Here is a 12057-nt window from a genome sequence, read left to right as displayed (position 1 = left end):
CGTCTAATCCTTGAAAAGAAAGTAAATAAGAGTGTTGCCAAAATTCTGAAGTAATTATTTAAACTATGATTTACGTTTTATCTACATGGTAGGCCATTACATGCCTGTTATTGTACATCAGTAAAGAAATGTCGTTTCCCTTTTTTCATCTGTTGTTGAGTGTGTTGAGCAGCTTCTCAAATCTTTGAAGACTTTAAATAGAAATGTTCCTCTCCTACTCGATGAAACTGATGAGAATGTCCAGACGAATTAGTTTGTCTTAATCTCACAGCTTTGAAAGACTAGTTTTGTCCAGCCAAGAAAAAAACTCTCTCTCTCTCTCTCGCCTTCATTTCCTCCCTCCTTTACATCATTATGCCTTCACTAATTGCTGTCCAGCTGGAAAAAAAACAGAATACTTGACGAATAAATTGTGCCTCTTGAGGGCATTTTAATTTTTAAGTACGTTTAGACATATGTATTGATGCACAAGAGTGTGTTAGTTAGGGGAATTGCAGTGCGGCGTGAGAAAAAAAATTGTTTTTACCTCTTTTAACTCATTCTCTTGGACTTGATTTCCTTTAGGCCTCACTGTATTTTCCTGAACCGTCATGAATCATTACTCTGGAATATGCAAAACGCTCTGATCATTGTGTCCAGTGACCAGATCCTTTAGCATGTGGACAGTGAATCCGGTCCTGAGCATACATCTGTTGCCCGGGGCACAAACAAAGGGCCTTATTTCTTGATCACTGTATAAAGATATGATAGCTGTGTATGAAAGTGACATGTATTAATGGTAAGTTAAGCTCTCTTTTTTTTTCTTTTTAAATCTGACATTAAAAAAACACAGCATGAAAATAAAAAATTAATTTATACATAGTTGATAGTTTGTGTAGGCCAACAAGAAAAAAAAAAGATATAATATGAAAATCATTTGTATACAATGATGGAGTCATTGTTAATGGTAATAGTTGCTGTTGCTGTGGCAACAAAATGACAACATGGCTACCTTTCTATTATCCTAATTGTGAATTTTTTTCACATTCATTGAAATGACATACACTAACTTATTCAAAAAGGGAATGTCTAATTAGTTTGTCTTGTTATTGCGATGTGATTAAATATTTTGTATGGAAAACTTAAATCCTTGTAATATCCAAAGGTCCTTAGGGGAGATCAGGTGTTTATTTTGTTTTGTTTATCTGACCTTAATTGTTTTTTTTGTTTGTTTTTGTTTTTTTTGTTCTTGTACATCGTGTTTTTTGAGAAATAAGAATGGACTTTGGCTTTTAAAGCTAACACCTATCTGTCAGGGAGGTGAAGAGTCTTTTGGACTAAATTGAAAGATCTTCATCTTTTTCTGTAAAAAAAAAAGAAAAGAAAATCAGTTCTCACGGTTCACCTCCTGCAGACCGGCTCGCTCCTCTGTATGGACGGACCTGAGCTTTCTCATGTGTGAGTTCTGTTTCAGTTTTGGCCAAGAAGGTGGTCCAGAAGCCTCTTCCTGCCCAGCTGTGCTGGGTGATGTCGATCCTTGCTGAGGTGTATACGAATGTGTGATGTTCACCTTGTTTGCACTTATGTACATAACTATGTCAAAAATACTCAAAATTTATTTTGAATAAATATAGATAAAAGAGTTGATTAAAAAATCAAATCAGTGTATTGTTAATGATATGTCTATCATTTTATTACAGTATCAAAATATTGCTTTTAGGGATCTGTCCTTTTGTTTGTTTCCTAGAGCCCTGTTCTTTGCCAAGCATGACATTGCCTAGCTGTAAACCACAAATGGTTTGCTTTAAAAAAGAAAAATTTAAAAAAAGCTTGTTTCTGTTCATTTAAAGCTCAGTAATATCTCAAACATCAAGGGTGGATTAGAAGAAATAGTCAGTTTGGATCATATGTAACAAACCAGTCCTTAAATCTTGAATATAGGAGTGCAGGTGCAGTCCTCGGCCCTGTAATGCACCAAAATAAAGCACAGAGTAGCTCCACCTGCAGGCTGAGGAGCAGACATAAAGATCTGACTATAGAGGGACATGTTTGTGAGATGTGTTCACAGGGTTTTTAAATTTAAGTTTGTCATTTTGTGAAATGGGTTATTCTTTGCCTCCTTGTTGTCACTATCCAAAACAACAATAAATCTGAATTCTCCTCAGGATTTTAGTCTAAATTGCAAATGACCCCCTGGGTTTTCCGATGTTATTCTTGCAGCGACATCCTTTACACAACTCTGGTTCTTCAGATTTGGACATGTGATGCTCTTCAATTGCTATTAAAGCCAGCGATTTTGTTGCCATGGCACTCGTCCTAGTGGTGGATTGACTGAGTCATTCTGGTGAATCGGTTCACAGCCCTCTGACTCCACACGTGGAGTGGACTTAACATATTGCGGGTTTCCAGTCACCAACAAGTCAATAAAATTAATGTGATTTTGTTTTGAAGTTGATTCACTGTTCTGATTATTTTAAAGCGATTCAGTTGTGCCTTCATCATGCATGATGTAGTTTTCTTTTTAAATTCAAACTGACTTCAAACAGCACATGTAACTTGCCCCTTTATTTAAAATCCTTTGTTGGTGAGTTGTTATTAAATTGGGTACAATGAGTGGCTGAATGGTAACCTGTGGAAGATGATGAGGGCCAAAGACTGTTCAGGACTAAGCCATATGAAAAACTCTCTCGGACACTCTAGGACAGACTTGAACGTGACTGCTGTTTCTTAGTCATCTCTCCTTTCACTCTGTTTTCTGCTTTGTGGTGCTTGTATGTGCTGCTGTGCTACATGCCAATTTATTTTGCAGTGTATAGCTATTAAGAGTAAGTTACTGTGCCTATGATGAGTTCTGCAATTTCTGTTTGACCTTTAATAAAACTCATAATTGTGATCCTCTTGTGGTGTCTTTTGTTTTAACATTTGTCTGCTGAACTGTGAGGTTTCTACTTGATATTTAAGTGAATGTAAGATTTACAACATAGAATTACATTATATTAAAATATTGAATAAAGAACTGCAATTACACTCAGCTAAAGTAAGCATTTTAATTGTTATGTAATATCTACATCTTCCAGACCTACAAGGTTTAGATCTTTGCAAGTTTGCAGACCAGCTCAACTAAAAAAAGAACTTTAATACACCATCTTCATTCAAATTTCACACAGCACCCAATCGCTTTAAGAGTAAGTACTGCATTTGTTTTATTATACAATATTGTACTTTGGAGCAGACAATTACAATCTCGGTTTGGTTATTCGCTTGTATGTATATGTATGAATGTCTGACATTTAATTTAGAGTTGATGTTGTTTTTGTTTGTCGAAAGACAGAAATCTATATATGCACTATTGTTGATTTTGTGAGTGACTTAATAACAGTTTTAAAAATGTCTTATCAGTTCAAAGTTTAAAGTTGAATCTGTAACCACACCCAAATGAAATGTCACAGTGTACTGACACCCTGGAGTACACTTCTACACGGTGACAGCAAAAGTTATGATTTTCAGCTGACACTCTAAAAATGGTTATTGATAAATGTTCCTTAGTAAACCTATTTATCCTCAAGATTTTTTGCTGTTTAAGGTTCTTTGGGGAACTGTATGCAATTATTGTTGTGGTGCCATTTCTAATTGTAAAGGGTAATACAACTACACCTTATTTTTAGAGAGAAATTAGTAATGTGATGATAATTTATATTAAATAAAAAAATAAGTGAATTACTGTTTCAAAGTAATTTACCTAATGTTGCATTTAAAATTAAATATTGTAATTCAAATAATTAAATATTGCACCTTAAATGAACTCAGAGACAAATAAAAAAAAGGATCCCCTATGGCAGGCCTGTCCAAAGTCCTGCCCAGGGGCCAATCACAGACCATAATTTAGTCAGATTTCATGCAGTTCAAAGCTTAATTTGTATAACATATTATTTATGGCCTGCTAGGATTCTCAGATACTGTATGGCTGAAAGTTGGCTTTTTTGGTTGACATAATGAAGCATTTGAATGCACTAAACGTCAACCTCTAAGGACATAACTGCTGTTGTACCTATACCTACCTGTAGATGTGACACAGAATATTACTTTCTGAATGATCTTGTGAAGAGAAGTGCAAGAGTGACACGTTTCAAACTTAAATGTTAACAGACTTTGCATTACTCATAATAAGTCATGTTTGAAATTAACACGAGGTTCAGATTTGTATCAACTTTATGCAAACTTTGTGCATTTGTGTATGTAACTTTTATTGTTTTTCATTTTTAAAATGTTAGCAGTGGCCCCCGGGCATCTTCACATTGTCAAATCTGGCCCTCTTTAAAAAAGTGTGGACACCCCTGCCCTATGGTCACCCTGAAGAACCACTAGGTTCTGACTCAAACCTTTATTTTTAAGTGTATGATTTTAGAGCTATTATCATCAGTATTATTTTATTACTTGACTACCCTGACGTTAACTGCACCTCATTTTTAAAAAACAACTTAAGACATAACTTTTTAGCCTGGCCATTCACTGCTGTTTTTAGGTCCTGATTACTCCCTGTTACTTTTATCTCTGGTGCTTATTTACTGTACAGGTCTTATCTACTTTTACTGCAACTGTTTTTAAATTATGCTTTTTACCCTATAGGTCTTAATTTGACTTCTTATCTGTTTCGTTGTTGTAGTTTTATCCTTTTTACTCTTCTTCTAATCTCTAGTTTTTCATGCAACTGCTCTGTTACCTTAAAAACTGTTAGTTGTTGTCTATTTCTGTTTTTACTCTGCTCTGTGAAGCACTTTGGGCTACAACTCTGTATAAAAGGTGCTATATAAATAAATTAAGTTGAAGTTGAAGTTAACTTGTGCATGTGGCCTTAAACTCAGTGATAGGAGTCATGCATGCAGCCAGGGGCACTGTATAGGGGGGAAAAGTTAGGACAATTCTAAGGGCCCACGACTGACAGGGGCCCCAAATAATAGGTAAACACCAATATAAAATTATTAAACCACCATCATTGAGTATATATATATTTTAAATATAATAATGAAATTAATTATCTCTTTGTTTTTACTTGTTTTGGGCAGTAAAAGTTAAATAAAAAACTTATGGTGGCTTTTAATCTCACATCAAATAGTGAACTGCACTGCATACTGTATGCAGACTTGCATGCATGTACAAATCACCAGCAGTAAATATTGTGCTAGTACTAGTGTTGAACTACAGGACGCAAAACAGTTGCAAGCCTTTGATTAGAGTTATGTAAAGCTTTTGATGGGATAGTTTTAGGTCCGAGAGATGTGGTGACAACAGCTGCACAGAGGGGGCCCAATTTGAGTTTTATGTCATGGGGCCCAAAATTCCTGGCGGCGCCCCTGCATGCAGCACCTGTGCATCTTTAAACTCCAGTGGAGTTTATTGCTGTCGTGATCAGACTTTTATTTTGAAAGTCCTGGCGTCGTCGTGTTGTCGTTAGCGGAAGTCCGCCTGTTAGCTTCAGGAAATCAGTCTGTAGGAGCAGCTCTCCTTTCTGGGATCAAACTGCCGCACACACACCGGAGCAGCTACAAACTGCACCCGATGGGCGCTCGGATTATTATTTTTAATCTGCGGGTTGTCAATCGATAGCACGCCCGTGTGCCGAAGCGCCGGGGTGGGCCGGAACCAGAACCAGGCCCGGACGGACGGACACAACCACCGCTGCGTTTAGTGACACCGGCGGGCTGCTCGGTCTGTGTGTGTAGGGCGCAGTTGGCATGCTGTCTGTCGCTGGAGGTGTAATGTGTGTCACCCTGACCGGCGGCAGGTCGTCCGGTGAGTCCCCGGTGCGCGTGGCTCCTCAGCTCGGGTGTGAAGGCTCGAGGCTCGGGCATGGCACCGCGAGCTAGCTCCGAGGCTAGCTAGCGCCAGAGTTACCGATCACGGACAGCAACTTTTATCCGCCAGCAGCTCGAGACAAACAGTGAGTATGAGTGTGACATTTGGGTTTGTGTGAACGAAGAGGAGTTATTCTGCGTCGCCTTGTGTTCATCGGTTCGCTTGTTGGATATTTCAATGTTTCCGGAGCGAGTATAGCAGTGTAGCTGAGTCGTTAGCTGCTACGTTAGCCCGCCCCAATGAAAGAGTACAAAGTGGTCGTGCTGGGCAGCGGCGGCGTCGGCAAGTCCGCGCTGACCGTCCAGTTTGTCACCGGCACCTTCATCGAGAAATACGACCCGACCATCGAGGACTTCTACCGAAAGGAGATCGAGGTGGACTCGTCGCCCTCCGTGCTGGAGATCCTGGACACGGCGGGGACGGAGCAGTTCGCCTCCATGAGAGACCTGTACATCAAGAACGGACAGGGCTTCATCCTGGTCTACAGTCTGGTCAACCAGCAGTCTTTCCAGGTACCTGATGAGCACCTTAACACACACACACACACACACACACACACACAGGTGGAGACAGCTCACAGCTATCAGGACACATATAGACTGTGTGTGGGTGTAAGCAGTGCTGCTAATTGCAGAGCTCTGCACCATCCACGTTTTATTCAAGCACCGAAATTACATGGAGAAAAAAAAAAGTGATCTGGTGACATTCATTTAAGCCAGAGACGCTGGAGCAACCCTAACTCATGTTATGATGCTCTCCTGATGAAATGGCATCAGTGTGTAGGTGGATCTGTGCTACCTGCTATATTGCACAAACAATAATTGACTAATACACCGCAGTGGATTTGTAACTGTATGCAGGAAAAAGAGACACATGTTCGCCTCAGAGTCACCAAAACATTTCAATCCAGCCAAACTGGGAACCGCAACAAAAGCTGAGATTTACTAAATTTAATAAAGAGATTTACATACTGTTTACTAATGCTACACAGCGTAACTAACTCTCATTCTATACTGTTGTCACACATAGTGTGAGTGTATGAAAGTGGTTTATGTTTTCTACTAACAGGAAACAGCAACGTTGTAACAGGCTTTACAAAGAGAAAGAAAACCGTTTAATATATATATGTATGTTCTTGATCTGTTGATCTGTTTCACCTTCAAACTTTATTCATTATTTAAACCAGCAGTGTCAAACTCATTTTAGTTCATAGGCCACATGCAGCTCAGTTTGATCTCAAAAGCTGAAAGCAGTGTGTGATAACAGGCAAAGTTTTTCTCTTTCTTTTAGAGTAAGCGTGTAGAAGTTCACAATTATTGAACCATTCGTGTCTTCACAATGTGTTTTATTGGAAAGACTCTGATTGGAATGAATGAATGCATTGGTGAGCCACTGATTTTGACTTTTTGCAGCTTTGAGTTTGTCTGCATTTTGTTACACTCACATTGACCGTGCCCTCGAAAAACTTTTTTGACCATATGTGTGTCCAGAAAAACGACTACATTGACCCACTGTGCCAGTGCTACAAACAGCGCGTGATTTTCATGAGAAACCACACTGATTTCCCTCTTTATCTTTCAGGACATCAGACCAATGCGAGACCAAATAGTGCGAGTGAAGCGCTTCGAAAAGGTGCCGTTGATCCTGGTCGGGAACAAAGTTGACCTGGAGTCTGAGCGTGAGGTCGCCGGGTCAGATGGGCGAGCTCTGGCTCAAGAGTGGGGCTGCCCTTTTATTGAAACTTCTGCCAAGAGCAAGACGATGGTAGACGAGCTGTTCGCAGAGATCGTCCGACAGATGAATTATTCCACGCTGCCGGAGAAACAGGAGCAGTGCTGCACAGCCTGTGTGGTACAGTGAGGAAGAGGTACGAGCACTGCCATTACTATCTTTCTTTGCATGGCTGCATTCATACTGGGGCTGTGCCAAAGAGCTCACAAGCACAGCACAGTTGGCCGCTCACTAATTTTACAAAATGTGATAAAATGTCCCTGCAGCGCCAGTGTAAAAATGGTTCACAAGCCGAGGAGAAATGTGGCACATGGATGACTGTGTGGCATTTTCAGTGCAGTGTAAGGGAGAGGAGAGGTTTGCTTCGAAGTGAGAAAGACGAGTGGGTGGTGCTGCTCCGCGCAAACCGTTGGTTTAGCTTGTTATCATAAGATCGCAGAAAGTATGCAGCATGGAGAACACAACTGTATGAGCAGAGCTCAGCGCCGGGGACAGAAAAGACCCTGAAGAGTAGAGACTAATGAAGCAGACAGTCCTGCGAGCCAGCGCTGTAGAAAGAGGAAAATGTGACATCCTGAAAAAGAAATTATGTTCCAAAACAGGAAGTTCACTTTAGATTCGGTGACAGATGTTGCCTGTGTTAACCACCGCTCACATATGCACACACAGAGTTCTGGTTTTAGCCATTTAAAGTTCTCTTTTTTTTGTGTGTGTTTACAGATCGTTCGCCTGGATCGCCACAAGGATTTTGATGAACCATTAACCTGACGGACAACCTGACTTTTTGAGCCTACTGACAAAAAAAACAAAACTTTCCATAGCTGGTAAAGTTTCTGTTCAAGGTGGTTTCTGACTGTGTGTCACAGAGCACCTGACAGGAAAGACGACGGCCCTATTTTTGATATCATAACTGTTCAAAGACGTTTCTGCTGCAACCTCAACGGCCTTTGCAATGACCCAGGGTGGAGCCAGACAGACAGACTTGTTATGAGCAAGATAGGCCATCTGTGAATTTCAGTCTTCTTTTTTTTTCTTCCTCCTTTTAGTCAGAAGTATCCCTGAAATAATAAGCAGGAGTGTTTGTGAGGTTGCAGCTTCTTTTTAAAGCTGCTTTAATCACTATTATATACTTTATTATTACTTGTATTATGTCTCAAGTTTGAAATTTGACAAAGTATTTCATAATATTGAAACATTTTGACTTTTAAGCATGCAGACTTCGACCAGTTTGCTGCCCAGGTATACTGCTGGTTTTATTTTGGAAAATCTTGTCTTAGATAGTTCAGACTACGGCATTGTGGTACTGCAGTGTGACTTTTTTTATCTTAAGGAAACTTAGACAGGATGTACAACTCTCTGTGGATTAAACCTGTAACATTTACATCAACGGGACGGTCACTTCCTCCACCAGTCCATTCTGCTGCCCTGTGGTCCAAACGTTCACTGTTTTATCATCGCAGTAGCCTGAAGCAGTTTAAACTCATCTGAAAACATGCATGCTCAAAATTGAAAATGTTCTACTAAATCAACTTGAAGTGATAAGGAAGAGCCATTTTACTGTTTTTAGCCTGAATTCTGTCAACGTCTCTACAAGGCATGAATCTCGTGGACGCAGGTCTTCCATTTTCCGTTTTCTTGAGGAGTCTCTGTGGGGGAATGATTTTGGAACGACCAAAGGAAGCTCACAGTGCATATTCGTCGTTGACCACATGACGTGTGTTGCTTTAAATTCTGGAGACGCTGATTTGTTGTCATCAAATAACTCCCGCTGCAATGTGGTTTGATAAAACGTTTTGGCACAGTTAATCAGATTTAACTTTGTATTTTTCTTTTTTCTTATAGTAACCTATTTATTAAAAACTAATGACATGGGTAGCCGGTTTTAATCTTTTAATTTTATACTAGTTTTTTGCTTTTTGTGACTTTTCAGGATACATGGTACATTGTTCTTTTGGGGTTTTTTTTTTTTTTTTTTTTTCAGAAGCTGAGGTTTTAACAGAGCCTTAAATGATTTCTGTTGAACCCTGGTCTCATGTCTCTTATTTTCTCTTCTGAAAGAAACAGTTGTCGTCATTGAGTAATAAACACACTGGCCTTTCTGCTTTTGTCTTGGAGTTTTACACTATTATCTTTGATTGATGTGCAACCAGGTCTGTGATTAATCTTCCTCCTGATGACCTTGAGCCGATCATTTCAGCTTCAGAAACCGACAACAAAAAGTAGAATTTTCATCTTAATCAGGTCACATTTTTGCTACTGATCACATGCAAATCCTCACCACCTCCCAGTTTGCTTAACTGATCACACTACTGTAAAATATATTTGCTATAATAAATGTTTTTATAACAACAAATTATCAAATGGATGAACATGAAAGGGGTCGCTCATGGTGATAAATCTAAAATTATCACCTGAATCTGCAGCTCAGCTCATCTTTACAGCTCCTTGTTTAGCTTTCCAGGTAACGTTACTGACTTATACTTTTCGTAGCATTTACGTTTAATCATTTGGCTGATACTTTTATTCAAAGCCAAAAGGGAAACGGACGCCCCTGATCTGATAGGAACTGGTAGGATTTTCCACCAACAGGGAACAACAATTCTAGTGTCTCTTTCGACCACCACAGGGAAACCAGCTGCACACCTGCCCTGCACCAAACAGTTGGTGAAGTTAGTAATTTGAATAGTTTTTCAACCCAATTAGAGTTAAATGCACCTGTCTCCTCTTATGAACTTAATACTCATATGGTCATGTGTATACTATTTTGGTTGCTGTAAAGAGATGCTTTCACAGTTTCAATGTTTGTGGTTGAGGACAACAATCCACAGCACGATGAAGCTTTAGTGGTCAGTCAGACACATTAAGAGTATCTGTCAAAGTCTGCTGATGTGAAATCCTGTTTTCTTGCTGAGCCACAGAGTGATGGTGACAAAGAATCTATTTAAACAAAACCTTGGTTTGTTAATAACAAATGTCCCATTGTAAGTTGGTTTACTACAGACTGAAATATGTTTAGTGTGACACAATGTTTCTGGTCATATCTAACAAAGAGTTAAATCTTTGAAGCCACATTGTCTAAAAATACCAACTCAGAAACAAGCTACACTTTCCACTTCCTCGTTGTGTGTGTGTGTGTGTGTGTGTGTGTGTGTGTGTGTGTGTGTGTGTGTGTGTTTTCATGCACCAGACTGGCAGAGCGCAGTCGAATTTGTGCGTGCTTTGCAAGTTTGTTTGTTTTTTCTCTTACATTTGTCACACATGGTACTGCTGTAGTTTTCACATCCCACGGAGCACAAAGCTGGCTCTTCATCCTCTCGCTATGCGGTTGTCAGGTGGAGCTGCTGGGTGCTCGCTGAGCCTGTGCATCCTTCACTGAGCTGGCAGCAGCTACCGTGTGAGGGAAGGGGAGGTGCTGACGTCTCTGAATCAGCAGGGTCACCTCAGCTCCTCTAAGCTCCTTTTGAGTGGAAAATAACTAATTTTGAGTGTCTTGTCCTGATTCCTGCTGGGTTTATCTCTGCCCGCACCACAAGAGAGGTTTAGACATCCTCAAACAAAAACCACCGCAGGCCACCGGACTATCAGCTGCCTGCAGCATACAGTAGGTGCCAGCAAGCTGCAACCAAAGAGACTCATCTCACACAGAAACATGATCACCAAGAAGGGAAGTCATTTGTTTATGTTCTAGCTTGAGATGATTTCTGCCTCCCTGTGTGTTCACTGTGACATATATGAACATAGTAATTTAGTACCTTAACACGTTAATTGGTGACTCTAAAATGCCCATAGGTGTGAATATAAGTGTGAAAGCTGAACTGACTTGTCCAGGGCGTATCCCACCCCTCGCCCTAAGTCAGCTGGGATAGGCTCCGGGGCCCTGTGAGCCTGATGAAGATAAGAGCTTACAGATAATGGATGGATGGATTTCACCAGTTCCTGTTTTCATGTCCTGTTAAGTATCAATTATTGAAATGCTTCATAAGTATTTCCATGACACTTGTGGCCCTCCGTAAGTAAAATGTTATAACCATACAGTGGACGAAATATTCAGATATAACGACGTAAGGATCCTGCAGCTGAACTAGTGTTCATCATGCATCAGATCATCATTTGTCACTTGTGGTTGGATTATTATTAAATAATTTTCATTATGTATTATGTATATGTATATTATAAAATGATAATGAATTTTTTTGTTTATAAAAACATATTTGTATGGGCACACATGGGCAGATAGGTGTATATATGCATATGTTTGTGTATATGTGTGTATATATAAATATATGTACAGGACATATAGTCCATGAATTACCTGAAAAGTACCCAAGAATGGGAATACACAAGTGTATGGTTTTCTGATATATTTATTTGCATGTACTGTATTTTGAAAGCTTGTTGTAGGTTTTGTATATTCAAGCTTTATCTGACGAGTAATTATGAACTATAGTTCAGGTCAGATCTTTATTATCCTGCAAGAGGACAACCACAACACCA

The 12057-nt window shown here is 39.7% G+C and overlaps 1 protein-coding gene across 1 annotated transcript; it reads left to right on the top strand.

Annotated features, from left to right (window-relative positions):
• Positions 1–5382: 5382 nt before the first annotated feature.
• On the top strand, positions 5383–9662 carry rap2c (RAP2C, member of RAS oncogene family). The gene is made up of 3 exons (XM_010739197.3): positions 5383–6344; positions 7414–7699; positions 8284–9662. Exons 1-2 carry the CDS (start codon positions 6072–6074, stop codon positions 7690–7692), a joined length of 552 nt encoding a protein of 183 aa, XP_010737499.1. The 5' UTR covers positions 5383–6071; the 3' UTR covers positions 7693–7699; positions 8284–9662.
• Positions 9663–12057: the final 2395 nt, after the last annotated feature.

Source organism: Larimichthys crocea, chromosome I, assembly GCF_000972845.2.
Source record: "Larimichthys crocea isolate SSNF chromosome I, L_crocea_2.0, whole genome shotgun sequence".
Lineage (NCBI taxonomy): Eukaryota > Metazoa > Chordata > Actinopteri > Sciaenidae > Larimichthys > Larimichthys crocea.
The sequence above is the reverse complement of the archived record's forward strand: the minus strand, read 5'-3'. Positions and strand labels throughout refer to the sequence as shown.

Excerpts from the sequence above, each read along its gene's own strand:
- rap2c (XM_010739197.3), top strand. The coding sequence starts at position 6,072 with ATGAAAGAGTACAAAGTGGTCGTGCTGGGCAGCGGCGGCGTCGGCAAG. Across the intron at positions 6,345-7,413 it reads TCAACCAGCAGTCTTTCCAG|GACATCAGACCAATGCGAGA; the intron begins GTACCTGATGAG and ends TTTATCTTTCAG.